The sequence below is a fragment of the Opisthocomus hoazin genome, chromosome 28 (genome assembly GCF_030867145.1).
Source record: "Opisthocomus hoazin isolate bOpiHoa1 chromosome 28, bOpiHoa1.hap1, whole genome shotgun sequence".
In the NCBI taxonomy this organism is placed as follows: Eukaryota; Metazoa; Chordata; class Aves; order Opisthocomiformes; family Opisthocomidae; genus Opisthocomus; species Opisthocomus hoazin.
The window spans coordinates 5,277,359-5,296,155 of record NC_134441.1 but is presented as its reverse complement, the minus strand read 5'-3'; the positions used below and the strand labels follow the sequence as shown (position 1 = coordinate 5,296,155).

Genomic DNA, 18,797 nt, shown 5'->3' with positions numbered 1-18,797 from the left:
AGTTGGCCATAGTAAATTTGAAAATCATAGAATCGTTTAGATCGGAAGAGACCCCTTGGATACAATGAAGTGATTTGTGTGTGTGTGTGTATATATATATATTCCATTGTTTGGAGGTTGTGTTTTTCTTGCAAACTGCGATCCCTGGGGACAAAGAAAGCTATACCCAGATGTCATACTTGAAAATTAGGAAGTCGTGACTGGTCTGGGGTAGAGGACTAAACAGTCAAGGACATAGATGAGCAGGATTGTGATCTGTGGTATTTGATTAGGCAGAACTCTGAAAGCACATGCCACACTTCAAACTTAGTGTTTAATACAGGAAAATAATTAAATGTTTTGTTTTTCCTATTCTAGGGTATTTTTGTGGCCTGCATGACAGCTATCCTGAGGCAGATGAATGATTTCCATTACAACCATTACATCAATACTTTCAAAACCAGGCAGGACATTATTGTAAGTCAGCGTGGCTGGGGGATTAGCTCAGTCCATAAAGAATTACACTCTGCTTCTGAAAGGTCACTTCAAGTTAGTGTGCTCAGTTTGGAGTGAGCATACTGCATTCATCAGTAATGACTTATGGGCACCTAATGCCACAGCCACTGGGGATGTATTCACATCACCCCTGCTGGGTGTGCGCAGTGGATGTTGCTCACGCAGTAGAGCCTGAACATACCATTTGTAGCATTGAGTAAAAACATGTTTAATGACTATTTAAGTCTGTGCAAGTGAAAAGTCAGGAACCAGATGAATGAATGAGGATGAAAAAGGAAAAGCATTTTTCCCTCTCTTGCTCTCACTGTATCTCTCTGTGATCCTGTTCTTTTTATCTAATTCTTTCCCCTGCTCTAGAGTTTAATTAAATGCTTTAATGGGCAGCAATGCAAATAGTTCACTCTGTGTTGAAAGCTGTGTAATTCATATCCCCAAAGACTTTTGATACGAAACCAGGTGAAACATTAGGTTGTTTTTGTTTTGGTTTTGTTTTGTTTTGTTTTTTTGAGGCGCTTAAAATTAACAGCTATGTCCAGATTTTTCTCCAGCCTGCCCGGAACAAGTCAGAACCAAAACCAGTATTTATGCAAGTCTCTGAAGCATGACCCAGCAACTGTTCTGACTTTTTTGTCCCCATACTTCTTGTTTTGTGACTTTGAAATGCTTGCTTGTTTATACTGGCTGGAGAAGAGCTGGATTTGTGTTCTTCCTGTAAAAGCTAGATCAAAACCCACAAGAAGGTGTTTGCAATTCATTTTGGATGGCAAGGTGATCTCTTTTTCCCTGTGCAGTTGGAATTGCTTGCAGTCTGTTGAGCAACATAGCCACCTACAGGACACACACGTTTCTGTCACTTCTGCACCTAAAGGCCACCTGGCTGCGTAGACTATAGAGAGCACTCATCATCTAGTTTTAGGATTGCTTTTTATATTACCCAGGTAATTTTTTGTGAAGGAAGAAAAACAAAATCAAGTAGATTCAGGAATTCTGCTAGTGTTAGTCAAGTAAATGAGTGAAAAGGTTTTTAGCAGGGTTATGTAGAAATACTGTGTCTGTGGAAGAAGGGTGCTAGGGAGACAAATCTGATGGATTTCGGAAAAAGGATGGTTCAAGGCAGAATTGAAACAAATTTTGTGCTTAGTAGGCCTGAATTCAGAATTCAGAAACTAGCGGTTGATCTAGTAGGAGATCATCGTAACTGAAGTTCAAGGTAAGGTTTTACAGATGCTTAAAAGCTTTCCTGAAATGCAAACTTCAGATGGAAGTGTACCTTGCAAGTTGAAGATGTCTTGTTTTATCATATAGTTCTGCATCTTCTGCCTCAAATAAGAGAATATTTCTTTTGCGTTTCTGTGTGTATGCATAAAGCTTCTACTTGAAGACTTATCAAGAGGGTGAATTATGTAATCATTAAAACTACCTGTATATCATTTAAACAGATGCTGATCGAAAATCACAATTTCTAATCTAATTTTTACAAGTCCTTAAAACTACAGAAGCAAGCCCACGTTTATGGTGGTGTAGTAGTTGTTAATACCAATAGAACACTGCATTTTGTTTTACTGCAATAACTGTTTGGATTTTTGTTGTTTATTGCAGGGTTTTTTTTGCTTTGGTACTTTCAGCCCTGGCATTGCATCATTACTTGGTTGGTTGAACACTGTTATAAGCTTATTTGTATCTTCAAGGTGCCCTGTGTCAAGTCCAAACCTTTCCATCAAGCTCTGATTTAATAACGCCTAAAGGATTTTTACTGAGGCAGCAGCACCAAATGCCCATTTCTCTTTCTACATCGATGTCGCTTGCCAGTTCTTTAGAGCAAACTGTTCAGGCTCAACAGAATTTTTTTTTTCTGGTGATCTTTGCAAGGTTGTGATTTCTCATGTGACCTTCTTTGTGTCCCTCTCATTTGTGAATGCTAATGTGCTGTCTTTGGAGAGAATAGAATCCATTTAAACGCTCATAGGTAGCATTTATATCTGTGGAGACCACAATATAGAGATCAATATTCTTGATAGTACCTTCTTCTGCTCATCTCTCTTTTTTCCTTTTTCTTTTTTCTTATTCTGCAATACAACCTTGCCTTGCCCAAGTCTTAAGGTGTGATATAGCTTTGTTTGGAGCATGTTAGTGTTTGTGTAAAAAGTGTCTTTTCTACGGTAATGTTCTAAACCATGTGTCTGTGACAGCATGTTCGCTACCTCTGTTTAATTAGCCCTCTTAAACTGGACCAGACAAGTCTTAACTTATTGGGCAAGTGAAAATACATTGTAATTTCCATCTTTACAGAAGATACTGCATAGGGCTGTTAGACTGTCATCATTCAGACATTAGGAAACAAGGCCTTGAATGTTAGTTTTGCTTTTTAATCCAGCTTGTGCACCAGAACTCTCTACAACACAGCTTAATTCAAAACAGTAAAGACAGATTTAATTAAACAGATCAACATGTTCTGTGGAATTATTTCTCCTTCTGTAACTGAATGGATGAGATGTCAGAAATAATTTAGTTATTGGAATATACCCACACAATAAGAGATCCTTCTTAGGAGGTACAGTGTATTGGTTGCTTATCAATGTAGTTGTTAATGCAATTGCAAACATTTGCATTTCTCTGTATTTTTGTGTGGATAAGAGACTACTCTATTTAACCTTATGGGCTGTGGTTTATATTTTTCCAACAGGACTTCCTAATGGAGACATTCATTATGTTTAAGGATCTGATTGGAAAAAATGTCTATGCAGCTGACTGGATGGTCATGAATATGATGCAGAGCAGGTATATAGTTGCTGCTGTTTTAAGTCTTGCTACTGCTTTGGAGCCTTGCTGGTTCTGAAAGGAGGGTGACACGCAAGCAGGCTTGCAAATCACTGCAGTTACACAGGCTTATTTTATTCTACAGTTTCAGGGTGATTTAAATTAGATTTCAGTAAATGGAAGTGTCTGCACTTCTCTGTTGATGGAACTGTAAATCTTTCTTGTCCTGCCCAAAGGCACACAATCAAAACTGTGCAATCTTTCTTCCAGTCGCTTACCTGCTAGAGAGTGCAGCGTAAATCGGAGAAGCCTTTTTCGTTTCAGTTCTGGCGGGAATCACGTGGCAAACATAAAGCTATAGTTGGACATAAGTGTAGTCTAAGGCTTAGTGTACTGGCTTGTAAACTAGAACTACCCAGGTTCACCTCTGTCTTCTGTTGTGGACTTTGGCCATGTGTGAGACAGCCTCTCCTCCTAAGTCTGTGCAATTTGAATGGCTTTGGCACGCTAGCTGTCTAGTGTGCTAGATAGCAAAGCATGGCCAAAACCAAAACAGGCCTATACACCTGTGAGTTTAATGTTCCCCCAGGCGATATCAACAGAACCGGGGACAGAACGAAGAAATAAGTGGCATGTAACTCCTGTTTACATGGCACAGTCGTGCAAGTCCTCTTCAAAATGGAGGCAGCGTAGCTCCACTGTGTCATAGGGGTGCAGTGTAGGGGTGGACATGCAAGTGGCAAGTGATTTGAATGCTTCAGTGGTGAGGAGAGGCTAAACTTAAGAGAAGCTACCGTCTGGAATGACACTGCACTGTCAAAGAGATTGGATGACCCAAAAAAGTATTTTGTTTTTCCTCTGCCTCCTATCAAGGTTTCCTTTGTGCAGAAACAGAGAAATAACTTTCCCTGAATGTCCCTCTACTGGGAAGGAGGTGAAGTAGCATTAGAGAGGAATACGTGTTGTGTTTGGGAGCATCTCTGAGCTTACATGTAGGAGTTGTAAACCCAATGCGATGTTATCTTTTTGAGAGCCACCTTTTATTGGATGTGTTTATCTCTTCCAGGGTTTTCCTCCGGGCGGTGAACCAATTTACCTCTGTACTCAACCGTTTCTTTCTGGATCAAGCAAATTTTGAACTCCAGGTAATAGTTCCATTGTTTCTGGATTTTTCTTATGGACCCCAATCCTGAAAGGCAGGAACAACAAACAGATCCCGCTGTTAACAGATTTATTGATGCAGAGCATGCCTGTGGAAAACGTCCGTAATCTCTTATAGAAAAGCAGCTGAATGCAGGGCAGTTCTGAATTACAGAGCTGTGGTTAGTGCAGCAATAAGCTGCAAACAAATGCAACTGCTGCAGGCTTTACAAGGTCAAGCTGAGCAGCATGCTGGCTGTAGCTGATTTGTACTTGACTAGTTAAGAACAAAATACTGTATGGGTGTACTCACTGTTACTTCCCTTAGTTGGAAAGTATGAGCTAAAAAGAGTGAGAAATTTTAAGTTGCTGGATGCTCCTGATTTGCCTGCTATGGCTGAGAACAGACTCATCTACCAGCTCGCTGTTGGTACACTTCCCCATTAACACTCACCTGGGTTCTACAGCACTTGGAGCTGTGTAGCTCTGTTGTGCTGGTTGTTACTTTTCCTTTGTCTTCTCCTATTTCAGACTTGTTTTCTCTTCCACAGCTCTGGAATAACTATTTCCATTTGGCAGTGGCCTTTCTCACTCACGAATCCCTCCAGCTGGAGACCTTCTCACAAGCCAAACGCAACAAAATTATCAAGAAGTGAGTTTACATTTAAAAAGTTACCAGGCCTGTTTGCTTTTGAGAAGGTTCGTTTGTACTGTTCCAGACATAGCCCATACAATCTTAGAATGAGATGAAGCATGCCATGCGAGTGCTTGATTAATGAGTTATGATAAAGGAAGGAGGGGTGGCTAGGACAGATGTCAGGTCTTTACACTGTGGATGTCTTAAGTCTGGTCAGACAGATCCTGAGTTGGCTGAGCTGAACTTAAGCACCTTGTTGCAAGATTCTTTCCACTCTAAGGTCTGTGATGGGAGGTTTGCCATAGTTCCCAAAGCAATATCTTATGCAATTCCTCAGCCATTTTTAAGGTAGGTTAGCAAGAATCCTAAAAGCCCTGCAACATTTTAGTCATCTCTCTTTGCTTTTTGTGTTTTGAAAGCGAGAACACTTCAGAGGCATTCATCAACCCAAAAGTAGTAATTTTTAGTAACTTGGCCAAATTCACAAAGTCTGAGCAGCTTTTATTTCTACATTTAGCTGGAAACAAGTGCCTAAATAGCTTTGTAGATCTTGATGTAGAATTTTGTTAGGGCATACAACTTTAATATTTATTATCTTATTTCTGCAGTAATGGCAGCTTTAAGAAGCCTGGTAGTTAAATATTCTTGCATTCTCTCAATGTCAGCTGTTAAACCTTTAGGGAAAACCAGCAAATACAATAAAATTCAGGGAGTCTGCAGTCTTCTGTCATAATGGCACATGGTCATTCACTTCCTCTGTGCATTGAGTATTAGTTCTGGGCAGGGTGATGAAGAAAAAAGATGAGGTGAACATCTGACAAAAGATGTCTAATATTGAGGAACTTCTTGGTAGACCCTTAGTAGGGAATATAATCTGCGAGACCCATTGGTGTAAATGTCCAGCATATTCAGGTTTGTGTGTGGTAGGTTTTTTTTAAGGAGAGGGTAATATATTTTGTGGGTTTGCCATTAAATTTCTTCAGCAGCTTTGCAAAGGTAATTTCGGTGCGTAGGACTTTTTCATCTTTTTCTCTCTAATACTTTTTTCTAGGTATGGGGACATGAGGAAAGAAATTGGCTTCAAAATAAGGGATATGTGGTATAACCTGGGTGAGTTCCAGCTAAAGAATTAGCTTTATTCAAGCTCTCAAGCTGGGTTTCAAATCCTTTATTTCTTTGTAAAGCTCCTCATGTTTAATGTGGGGAAATACACTTAAGGTTCAGCTGTTTCAGAGCACAAAATCTCTTTTTCTGTGAACAGCTTGCAAAAGCTGATCTTTTCACACGTTAGCTACTGAGGTAATTTCTTATATTCCTTATAAAGGATGTTCTGCCATATGAAGGACAGGAGTAGAATTTTTCAGAGAGCCTTTGTGATTTGCAACATTACATGTAATTCAGTTCAATTATTTTTGTGGACTATTCCTGAATTTTGCAGCTGTAACGTGTTAATTCTACCTTAAGTAGCCATTCTCCACATAAAATACTCATTCTAAGCAAAATATCTGTTTTATGGTCTTTATATGAATAATGTGCTTAAGCATTTGGATATCCAAATCCTGGCATTAGGATGTATCTGACTTTGACTTTCTTGCAGGTCCCCACAAAATAAAATTCATTCCAGCAATGGTAGGCCCAATCCTGGAGGTAACCCTGGTCCCAGAGCCTGAGCTACGGAAAGCTACCATTCCCATCTTCTTTGATATGATGCAGTGCGAGTTTAACTTCAGTGGGAACAGAAACTTCCATATGGTGAGGGAGCCTGGTATCTTCAGGACAGATGTTCCACAGTATGCACTGGGCAAGAAAGAGAAGAGAACATTTAAACAAAACCAAGACAAACAAAAACCACACACAAAACAAGCATTGTGCCAAACACTTTGGGAGTTTATTAAATAGCTTGTAGGAGTCAGGACTCTTCAGTTCTGTCCCTGACTGTACCTTTGCATGACTTTGATAATTAATCAATTGCTCTGTTTTCGTACCTTTCTGCATTTGCAGACGTGTGAATACCCACATCTAAATCGTGAAGCAATTTGGAGACCTTAAGAGAGTACTCTAAAAAGTAATGTCTATTTACATTTATAGTAACAATATAAATTCCCCCAACACAGAGCTTTGGCTGTAAATGTAAGTTACTATAAAGAAAATTGCTGGACAGTCAAGTGTTAGGACTACATAGTTGCTTACATACTGACTAATTCCTCATTAACTTCAAATTTGACAACACATTTGTGAATACTTATGCCACCATTATGGAAAGGAGATCAATGATACAAAGGACAGACATGGTTTGCTTGAGGTTTCACAAGTAGAAGGGCAGAGCAGGGAGCAGGACACGCATCCCTGAGTTCCAACCCTGTGCTAATTTCTCCAGAAGTTACCTTTTATTGCTACTGAGAAAGCACCTCAAAGTAAAGAAGGAAAAAGAGGAGCTTCGCTTTGCTCTGAGGTTTTCACTGCACTTTCTAAGGACTTACTCTTCTAGCTTTCCTCTGGGGGTATCACACATTAACATCTCAGCTGGCAGGCAGGGGACACTGTAGTTATGCTGTAGACATTCTTCTCCCTGGAGATGGGTAGGAGCCATCCATCAAAAGGCAGCCACCTTGGCATTTCAGACTGTTGTCAAATGTGACGTGCATCTCCCTGAGCACCATCCTCACGCCTGCTTAGACCCCAGCTTCGGTGTGCATGCGGGATCTTTCTTCCCTTGGGGTCATCAGTCTTTGGTGTGGTTGGCCCCAGGGTCTCAGGGGTTTTTGGAATTGGTAAAAGGAAGCAGGATGCGTGTGGCATGGATTTTCCATTCCAGTGGTATTTATATACTAGCTACAGTTGTAACTCAGACTATGTACTTCATCTGCTTGCACATAGCAGGGCATGTCTTCATGGCTAGACAGGACTTGGCTCTTGCATCATGAGAAGTTGCTGTAATATAGTCGTCACAAGTGTTGATGATGGCCAGAGAGTTGCGACTTGCCCTTAACTGATGGTAGCAGTTCAGTTTCATTAGAGTGAGCGAATGACCGTTCTGTAAGCTGGCCGTTAGAATGCTTCTCCATCCTAGCAAAACTGAACTGCTAATGGATGGGGGAGAAGGGGAAGGATTAACCCAGAGCATGACTTTACAGTGACTGTAGAATGAGAGAGGGAGGACTTGTATTTGCTTGCTCCAATCTTGTCACTTTGGCTTCTTACCGTTTTTATTCTGCTCCAACAATGAAAGCGTCCTTGTAGCTTCGCTTGTAAAACCACTGTCTGATGGCGGGGCAGTTCAGAAATGCCAGCCACAAGCATTACAAATGTTCAGACCACACTCTTGAGAGCTGCTGTCTATTTGATTGTGGTTTTCTGCCTTTTCAGTTTGAAAATGAGCTGATAACTAAGCTGGACCAGGAAGTGGAGGGTGGCCGAGGGGACGAACAGTACAAGATTTTGCTGGAGAAACTGTAAGTTTTGTAAAGAACACAGAGGCTCTTTTTTATGGCTTAGCTGGCTATTTTTCTAAGGCAAAGAAACCCTAATTCATTACTCCAGTGAATAGGGAGGCTGCAGTTGGCAGTGATCTTAATGCTGTACAGGTGTTCTGAGACCAATTGCCTTGAAATGATGCTTTTATTCTGGAGCAGCAGCTTGCACAACTACCCTAAACTTGGAGATAAAACTAGAGGCAGGTGCCAAACTGGCAGTGGGGTTGTAAGTGGAAAAGCTTGGGAACAGCAGGCTCAGAGTCAAAACAAAATCAGAGCCACCTTTTATATCACCGAGAGTAGAACCCAGATTTGTGATCAACAGGACCAGGCTTTCACCTGCCTGGCTGAGGTATCTCGGGTCTGTGGGTGTAGTGCACTGTTCAGCACGGTGAGAGTCTCTGTTCAGGAGACATTATTTCAGTCTGTTAGCTGAGTGGCTGCTTGAGTAATTTACACTGAAGTTCTACTTACCCACTGCTCCGAACTGTAACTGAGTATTCCCTTCTGTCTCTCTGGTTCTATCTGCAGCCTTTTGGAGCACTGTCGGAAGCATAAATACCTGTCTGCTTCTGGAGAAATGTTTGCTTTGCTGGTCAGCAGCCTGCTGGAGAACCTGCTGGACTACAGGACAATCATGCATGATGAAAGCAAGGAGAACCGCATGAGCTGCACTGTCAACGTGCTGGTATGGGGAAGGCTAGATCTGGATGCGAGTCCTTCTTTACTGACCTGGCTTTTGTGGATTCTGAAGGATTTTTTTTCTTTTGTAGGATTTTAAGTAATTATTTATGCCGTTTCTCATTAATGATGGGCCCAAATCAGGCTACCAGCTATTGACAGCTATAAAGCATAGAAAGGTGTACAGTCCAAAATCAAGTCACATGGCTGATGCTTGTCTACATGGTCATCTGCAGCCCTGAAATACAGGCAGGAAGGATGGCTAGCTGTTAGTTTGGGAAATGCAGGCTGAAGTCCCTGTTCCACTGCAAAGAGCCTGTATAACTTTGGACGAGTCACGTTCTCTCTTCGCCTTAGCCCTTTTCTAGAGGTGATAGTAGCCCCACCTTATGTTAAAGGGACGTTTGCAGGGATATATGCACCTAAGTAGGCAAAATGGCAGCATAGATCTTTGTAATATCTAAAACTGATGTTTAAGTTACTTGTCTAGAGATGGTTATGCAAATCCATAGCGCAATTCATCTAAAAGTTTGACTTTTTTCTGTTCTTGGCAGAATTTTTATAAGGAGAAGAAACGAGAGGACATTTATATCAGGTAGGCCGTTTCCCCCCCATAAACCTGTATAGAAGCCTTTATTTTTCTTGGTATTCTGTATGCTGATACAGGAGTCCTTCACGTCAAGTAACAATTGTTTTTCGTTTATTTAGGTACCTGTATAAACTCCGGGACCTGCACACGGACTGTGAGAACTTCACAGAGGCAGCATACACTCTCCTCCTCCATGCAGAGCTGCTCCAGGTATTACACTAAAGCAAATTTTAGTTTCCACTGTCGGGGGGGGGGGTGTTTAAATGAAGTGTAAACAGCTCAGAATAAACAATTCACTTTTTTTTTTTCTTTAATGTGACTTTGCATTACCCCAGTTTTAGTGGTCATTAAGGAGTTTCACAATTTTGCAAATTGCACAGCAGCTAAATGGATGAAAGCCAAAATGTTACTAGCATCAATTTGCTACACGCTCTTGGTGAAACAGTGTGCTATAGTGAACTGGGAGAAAATGTCTGTGTTTCGGAGTCATGGTACAGTTTTTTCCAATTCTGGGTGCACAGTGTTAAATGCGTTAGCCAAAGCCGTTTTAATCTGTATTTAAGTCAGCCTCTTCATGTCTTCCACAGAGTAATAAAGCATACACATTTAGTTAGTGTCTCAACGTAAGACCTTAAGCCAGAATCGCACCAGTTTTGCAGATATAATTAAACTTGTATTAACATTTTAAGGTGATTTTTAAATATGAATGCATCCCTGCAGAAGGTGAGTCTATCCACTGTAAGGATTTGTTAATCGGAAAATGTTCCAGTTTTCAACTTTGCCTTTTCTCCCACTTCGCTAGTGGTCTGAGAAGCCGTGTGTGCCTCACCTCCTGCAGAGGGACAGCTACTACGTCTACTCACAGCAGGAACTCAAGGAAAAACTCTACCAAGAAATTATCTCCTTCTTTGACAGGGGCAAAGTGAGTGTCTCTGCAGTGTTCTTACAGTTCACTGGTAAATGCTCGGCTTGGTGAATGTAGCTGGCCAGCGCTGGTTTTAAGGGTAGAAGCAGACGTGATTCTGTAATAGGCCTTTGATGGTTAGGCCTGGCTTTTTAAGGGGGACCACAGTACTGGCATGAGCAGGGCGTGTATGTGTGCTTCAATATTTCAGTCCTTCTGTTTCCTTGTTAGTTGAAGAGCATCTGAAAAATTAACCCTGCTCAAGATACTGGGTAGATGAGAAAACTGTTTTCCTTTCTTTTTCTGGGTAATGGCTTTTGTCAGATTTTTTTGCATGACGCTGAGTATGACTTGTCTGCCATACAGCTGGTGTTAGCTGTGCTTTGGGTAGGTATGGTTCTGCCGGGGCTAAATGAGACAAACCCAAGGAAGCCTGGTGCAGGGGGTGAAGTACGAGTGTAGGAGGAGACCACCTGGGCTTCTCTCATTTGTTGTTTCAACACGTCCTTCTGCCTCTTTGTACCTCAGTTTTCCCTGTCAGGAGTAACAATAGAAACCTTGCTTTGTAAATCACTTTCAGATCTACAAATCAAACGAGCTGTGTGACTATAATAATTACTGCAAAAAATGTACAGCATGGAGTTTAAGGGAAAGTTGGCAGCGCATTAAAGTGCTGCCTGAATTAAAATCAGCTGAATTTTTTGTTTACCTATCTGTGGTAATGAATGCTTTTAACTGATTCTTTTTATTTTCCTTGTGCTCTTCTTCGCCCACCTGCCTCTCTTCAACCTCCATGGAGATGTGGGAAAAAGCCATTCAGCTAAGCAAAGAGTTGGCTGACATGTACGAAAACAAGGTCTTTGATTATGAGGGACTTGGTAATCTTCTGGTAAGATTTTTTTTCTCCATTTTCAGCAGACCGCTGACTGCTTAAATTAATATTGTTGAGCAGGATAAGCCCAAAATACATTTATGTTAAAGACAAACAAACCAACATAACCTCTATGGTTTTGTAAAGCTTAGTATTAGAAGAATGTTTTCGTAATGTTTTTTAAAGTGTGTGGTTTTGACCTTGTAATTAACATGATGGTATCATGTGCAGATGTTTAGCATTCTTGGTGTTAATCAAATAAGGTAACATTTGCGCGGTGTATTTTCAGGCTCCATAAATCTTATCACCTTGCTATTTCTGTGGTAAAACTACTGTGTATGAACACAGAAGTATAGAATCATCTTGGTTCTGAATTATGTTTTTTAGTGGTTAAAGATGTAACCAGATGGTCTTTATGTTCTTTCGTATGAGAATCATCTGCCCAGTTTTATTTCTGCCAGTTCTCTGACATTTGTCACCATTTGTGTCTGCTCAGTTTCAGAACGTATTTATTTTTAATTTGTGTTGCAATAGTTAAGGATTTCAAGTACCCTTCTGGAATGCTACAAAACATGGCATTGTTCTCATGTCTGCAAACCAGGAAATGAAGTTGATTCTGGCCCAGACAAACCAAATATTTAAGCAAGTAAATGGATAAGTAGGAGATACTGTATCAAAAAAATAATTGTAAAAAGTGTTCTGTAGGCGAGAGCTAATAGATCAGGAATTGTCACTGGGAATGTGAGCTACAGTCTGGCAGGGTCCTTGAATACTGCAAAGTGAAAATGCTGGTGGCTTGTTCTTTTTCAGAAAAAACGAGCGACTTTTTATGAGAATATCATGAAGGCAATGAGGCCTCAGCCAGAGTACTTTGCTGTTGGATACTATGGTCAAGGTTTTCCCTCTTTCCTCCGGGTAAGAATTCTTCAGCACTAGAGTTCTGGAGTGGTGGGTACCCTAAAAGTCACAACTTTTGCATAGCTTCCAAGAAAATTCAGATACCAAACTCCTTTTCCTTTGAATGACACTGAAGAGATATAAATCCCTTAAGTATTTCAAAGCATTTCAGCATATAAGAGAGACAAGTGAGAGACCAGATTTTTTTGTGTTATCAGCTTTAATAAAGTTGGTGTCAGGGTTTGTTAGATGATTGGTATGTTCTTATATAGACTTAAACAGAATCTGCCTTTTCTATTTGTGCCCTATGCACTTCCTCAGAAATAAGACTGTTGCCCTTAGAACATGTTTAGCTTGTAAAGAATTTATCCTGTTGCTTTTCAGCCTGAATCAACCTAATTTTCAGGACATGGATCATTTCACGCACATTAGCGAGAGTCTGTCCCACGCAGAAGAATTAAAATGCAGAGATGCTTCCTGTTTGAGATTGCTGCTAAGCATTGCTGGATCTATGCTAGCTATAATACAAGAATCTAGCCAAAGTGAGTCAGATGGGCGGGGTGCAGCGTACTAAAAAATATTCCCAACTATTATTTAAAATTAAGGAACGTTTACATTTTCAGACTGGAGTTGTTTGAAGTTGCTGGCCTGAAATGGAAGCCAAGCTTAATAAAAAATAAAAATGTTAACTTAGGACTGTGAACTGGATGGCATAGAAGGCTTTCACCTCCAGGTCATGTTTTTGAATCCATCTTGTCCAGAAACCACGCCTGCTTGGTGGCCAGTTTGGAAGAATAATTGGCTGTGGTCTGCTGTTGAGTCTGTGGTACAGAACTGCTGTAGCTGGCCATTTTGTTCCTGGTAGCTGAAGAGAGTCAGGAATGGAAGGGAGGTGAAACTCGTGTCTTCGTGCACGGAGAGATCCCTCGGTTAACTCAGAGCAGAAGTGGTCTGGCAAGGAGCAGGCAGTGCCCTGCATCAAAGAACTTTTTGGTTCACCTGTTCTCTTACTTAAACTCAGTCCCCTGACTGAGATTTCACGTGTTGAATGTGTGAGTTCTTAGAGTGCTAGAAAGTGTGAACGTGTTCAGCAACACCTCTGTGTGGAACAGTGAATTTTCTAGGCAAATAGGAGGGGCCTTGCTCCTGAGACCTGCTGTGTTCTCCCTGCAGCCTGTGTTTCTTCTCTTGTGTTCTGTCTGTTAAGCTAGGAGACATCTCTTCATATAAACTAGGTCTCTGAGACTCAGTGTATGTTTGGAAAGCGCTTTCTCATTGCTTTGTTTAGTGTTAATTCTCTTTTCCTTCTGCTACCCACAGAATAAAATTTTTATCTACCGTGGCAAAGAGTATGAACGAAGGGAGGACTTCAACCTGAAGCTATTGACCCAGTTTCCTAGTGCTGAGAAGATGACCAGCACTGCCCCTCCGGGAGAAGAGATCAAGTCTTCTCCTAAACAGTGTATCTTTTGGTTCTAATGTGTTTTGACACATGCAAGATCTGCTGCCTTCCTAGAATAACAGAATTGGTAAACAACAACGAGCAAGGAACTTACTGCCCCAGAGGGACTTTGAAGGCAGGCACTGGGCATGAAAATAAGACTATCCAGAATTGCAATAGTGAACTTAAACATATTGAAAAAGAGAGACAGCTTGATATTGTCAGAGTTAAACGAGTTGCTGTTAGGCTGAAACCTCAACAGATTGCAGGTCAGGATTTCTTGTGCCTTCTTCTCAAGCAGGTGGTGCTGACTGCTGCAGTATAGCTGTGATCCAATTTGGTATTTCTAGGTAAAAGAAGTAAAATACAGGCTGTGAAAGCGGGATATAAAGAAAGTAGAAGTGTGCTCACTTCTTACTTGCATTTATGAAGTGGCTGGGGTCTTTTTTTTCCCTAGAAGTCACTTTGTAAGAAGTGTGAAGTGATTATGTTGATGAAAGTTATTGGGTGAACAGCTCTTTTTTTTTTTTTTTTTTTTTTTTTTTTTTTTTTTTTTTTTTCTCCTTTCTGCTGGTGGAACTCCAGACTATGTGCCACAGCACACCACTAGGCTTCAGGTCCTCTTTTTCTTAATTGTGAGCATGACCAAGGGCAAGCTAGTGAATATGCTTCAGATTCTTGTTTGTGACTTCCAGTGAACAGCAGGTGTGCTCCTGGAAGATGTACGTCAGTAAAAATCAAGTTACTGGGCTTCTAGCCTGTGTTATACAGGCCAGACTAGAGGATCTGGTGGTCCATTTTGGCCTTAAAAGTCTGTGTACAAAGGCACAACTCAAGCAGTGATACCAGATGCTTTCCTTGCAATAAGCCTGCCAAGCACTAAATCCACATAGGAAATTAAATTCATTCAGGACCAAGCTTGGTATCAAAAAATGCCTCTTTATTGCTGCTTTGTTTCAGCTACTTCCTTTGCATCTGTTTGTGTTTGTTCTAATGTTTTTGGCTCAAGATGAACCTGAACTGCAAAATTTGGATCCAGATCTGAACTCTTCCAAAAGTTTGGGGGTGTTTGGTTCCGGGTCTTTGGCATAGCCCCATTATAAAGGGGAGCAGCTGCATAGCTTGGATTTGGTACAGGTTCTTCTCGGACTCTTACAAACACCTTCTGAAAAGATGAGGAGTTTGACTGCCCAAATCATTGTTGTGTTAGGCAGGGCTTGATGGTTCTGTAGTTTGTTTTAATTTCATGCTTTTTTAACCTCCTTTGTCTCAGGCTCTTTTTTACTTTTGCTTAGAATCTACTTCCTTGCTCTTTTATGATAAAATGCCTTGTTCTTCCCTTGGTTGTTTCACGATTGTGTACTGGCGATGTCAGATGAGCTGTACACAATCTCAGGGAGTGCCTGCACACTTACACAGGCTAGTCTGCCACCAGTTCTGAGCTAGAAGCTGTATAGCATGCGTAGCATGGCATGAAGCCCAAGCTAATAAGCTCTCCTGAGAGAAAGAATATATTAGCTTGGGCTCGGTGCTTGATCTAATGTGGCTATGCAGTTTTGGGTTCAGATTTGGCTCTTATCCAGCTGGCTCTTCAATGCAGGCAGAATGACCTTGCCTTTGCTGTCAAAATACTGTTTAGCACTATTCTTAGTGAAATAAAGGATGTATGGGGCTACCCTGCCTACCAGTAAAACATTGCTGTTTCAGAGTGCAGTTGGCAGGTGATTCACAGAAACAATCCATTCATGTAGGTCAAACTGTTTATGTCTTAATTTTCCATACAGTTTTTACTTCTGTAAAGCCTTCAATGCAGTCCTTAGAACTCTGGAGGAACAACATTGTAAGCTGTTGTGCTTGGGGATACTATTACTAACTTTTTTTTAATTTTCTATCATGATTCACAGGTGCAAAGCTGAAGATGAAGTAGATACTGATTAAAAACAGCCTACTTTCTTCAGTTAGCTTTATTGATCAAAAAAAGTGGGAGGGAGGGAGGGGCAGCTTCACTGTACTGGAAGAATCTGACAAATAACCATGCAGTGGTGGGAGAGAGAGAAGGGACAGATGCATCCATTACAGAACCTACTACAGAATCTTGTTTTCCTGTCCCCGATGTAGAAATCAGTAGCACCCAGGCTTCCCAAGCATTTCACCAGGGAATTTAAGTAGTTGGAAGTATTTGCACAGCCCTTAGCTTTTTGGGCTTTTCGTTCATAATTAGCATACAAACTACAAGAAGCAATAGAATGCATGTGATTGTTAATGAACTAGTAAGTATTTCTCTTCAAATATGACAAGAGCACAGGGAGCTGTGGAGAAGTCTGATATTTGGTGAAGACAGGAAGGGTATTTCTCTCCCTCTCCTGTTTTCCTGAAAGGATTCATAGTTTTTCATCCTTAACTATAGTTGCTCAGATGTACAGTGCTTTATTGTGAAGCCTGTGATGAACCTGCCACCTAATTATAAAGATAAACCTGTACCCGAACAGATCTTGAAGTAATTTCTTTTTCTCTCAACATTTCCTTTGTATTTTTGTCAGCTAGCCTAAGCACAAGGTGGAGTGCCTTTGTGTCTTGTGTAAATTTGTTTCACAGTCCAATTTAAACTTGATTTTTTTGAGAGGAAATAGAAGAGCTTTTATGTGAAGATGATGGGAGGTGAGCAAACTCGACATTTACTCTGCTTCTTTCTAGCTACTACAGAGCAAATGAGGTACAGCAGTTCACACACTCCCGACCAGTCAGGAAAGGAGAAAAAGATCCAGACAACGAGTTTGCTGTGAGTCCTTTGCTTTTGATGATGGTTGGCTTGGGTGTCTGTGCTGTGAGAAAACAGGTCTATGTATCTATTTCGGTGGTGGCATGTTGAACAACACTGTCACGTTGTTTTTTCCCTACACCTGTGGTGGTGGAGTTTTCTTATTAAAAGGTATGAGAAACAAAGGGCTGCACTTCGCATTGCAATCTTTACATAAAGCAAATGTGTTAATGTCAAGGGGCTGTATAGCTGTAGCTGTAATGTTCAAAATTCTTTATCTAGAATCCATAAATATTGTGCTGTCTAATTGCAGCTTCCGACAGAGTACAGCTGTGCGTCTGGTAGGTTGTGAATGATGTAGCTGTCCTTACTGAGGCCAGCCTCTAACCATGAAGGAGGAGAGTGAGCCTTGGGTGTAGCGCAGTAGCGTGTTTCCTTGCTGCCTGCGAGGCACAGTGTTGCTCATGTGTAGTGGTTGGGCATGTTGCATCTAACTCTTGCTTAATATGCCATAATCGTGGTCCTGCTCATAGTGGCCCACAGGGAGGATAGCAGCCTACTGCTGCTAATGTTGATACCATTTAAGTAGTAGAGATGGTATCTCTTGCCAAAAACAATGGGTTCCATCCCAGTTAGTGAACGTGAAAATCATTGTGTAAGTTCTGCCAGCGAGTGCTGGAAGCCTGGTTCCATGCTCCACTGCAAAAGAGAACTGAATTGCTTAGATCTTGGAATTTCTTTCTTCTCTAACTAGAATATGTGGATAGAAAGGACAACCTACACGACAGCATATTCGTTTCCAGGCATCCTCAAGTGGTTTGAAGTCAAACAGATCACAACGGTGAGTGCTGGGTCTCATCCCTTCCAATTGTTCTTGAAGTAAAGAGTATTGCAACAGTTAGGACTACTCGTACTTCCACTGCTGGATGTGGCACACCAATAACTTCTGCTTCAGATGAAAGTGAATGTGTATCTTCTTTGATGTGGTTGTCTTTTTATGCCATTCTGCAGACAGCTCTACCCAAGGCAGCAGAGTTCTACATTGACTGTATAATGCTTGGGAGAGCGGTTACTTCTGTAATATACTCCACAGTCAGCAGCCAAGTCCTAAACTGTTGTTCCTTCAGGTTAAGGTATCAGATCATTCTTGCATTCATCTGAATGGCAAGAAAGTTAGCACGGGGGGTCCAAAATCCTCTGCTGGAAACTACTGGGCCACCATTCATATACGAGGAGTTAGTTAACTTCATATTCAGTGAGGCAAGTAGAAGTTTATTCTGTTCCTTCCTTCTGACAGGAAGAGATCAGCCCCTTGGAGAACGCCATAGAAACAATGGAGCTAACCAATGAGAAAATCAGCAACATTGTCCAACAGCACGTCTGGGACCGGAGTCTTCCTGTACATCCTCTCTCTATGCTCCTGAATGGGATCGTGGACCCAGCGGTCATGGGGGGATATACCAACTATGAAAAGGTCTTTTTCACATTTACCCGTAGCTCAGTCTGTTGACCTCTGCAATGTTCAAGACCTGGGTTGAAACATGGGAGATTCAAGTTCAGTTTTCAGCTATTACCCAGACATAGTGCATTCTGTATCTGTGTGTTCAGAGCTCAAAGAAGAAGCGAAAAGAACGAAGATAAGAGATTTCCGCTAGAGTGCAAGGTGGAAAACCCCCACATCTTTAGTGTTTAATTTTAGTGCTGTGCGTTGCCACAGAGCTGAGTGATTCAGCTCTTTTGGGCCTCGTTTACAGTGGTGATAATAACATGATCCTACCTCGTGGGGGCATTGAGGTTCTTGGTCAGCCCAATGAACGGTGCAAGTAACAAAAAAAAACCACAAGAGCTAGCGTTTCTCCAGTGTGTTAATATAGAACGGTAAGGCAAATGAGGATTTCTCTTTCCAGCAGATAATCTGTCTTTGGAGTCTTGCAGCAAAGAGCATGTATTTCAGGAAAAAAGCAGGATTTCTTATCCAGGTTTATTCAGTTGCCTTCAGTCGAACAGCGTACGTTCTTCCTTTTTTTTTGTGATGTTTAACTTCAGCTGTTTATTTCCAGTATCTAGTGATGGTATTCCCAGCACAAAATGTATTGCTTATTTCCATGAACTGAATGGATGGTGTTAAAACACATTTAATTCTTCTCAGATGTG

The 18,797-nt window shown here is 41.2% G+C and overlaps 1 protein-coding gene across 1 annotated transcript in view; it reads left to right on the top strand.

Annotated features, from left to right (window-relative positions):
• Window positions 1-18,797, top strand: part of DOCK5 (dedicator of cytokinesis 5) — an 85,719-nt gene that overhangs the window by 50,653 nt on the left and 16,269 nt on the right. Inside the window, exons 28-45 of the mRNA XM_075444577.1 lie at window positions 358-456; window positions 3,179-3,273; window positions 4,319-4,397; window positions 4,944-5,044; window positions 6,081-6,139; window positions 6,627-6,781; window positions 8,396-8,481; window positions 9,034-9,190; window positions 9,738-9,778; window positions 9,892-9,982; window positions 10,575-10,694; window positions 11,476-11,565; window positions 12,358-12,462; window positions 13,765-13,906; window positions 16,301-16,382; window positions 16,580-16,664; window positions 17,398-17,484; window positions 17,941-18,117. Of these exons, the coding sequence (XP_075300692.1) occupies window positions 358-456; window positions 3,179-3,273; window positions 4,319-4,397; window positions 4,944-5,044; window positions 6,081-6,139; window positions 6,627-6,781; window positions 8,396-8,481; window positions 9,034-9,190; window positions 9,738-9,778; window positions 9,892-9,982; window positions 10,575-10,694; window positions 11,476-11,565; window positions 12,358-12,462; window positions 13,765-13,906; window positions 16,301-16,382; window positions 16,580-16,664; window positions 17,398-17,484; window positions 17,941-18,117 (1,851 nt within the window). The remainder of the gene's footprint in view (window positions 1-357; window positions 457-3,178; window positions 3,274-4,318; window positions 4,398-4,943; window positions 5,045-6,080; window positions 6,140-6,626; window positions 6,782-8,395; window positions 8,482-9,033; window positions 9,191-9,737; window positions 9,779-9,891; window positions 9,983-10,574; window positions 10,695-11,475; window positions 11,566-12,357; window positions 12,463-13,764; window positions 13,907-16,300; window positions 16,383-16,579; window positions 16,665-17,397; window positions 17,485-17,940; window positions 18,118-18,797) is intronic.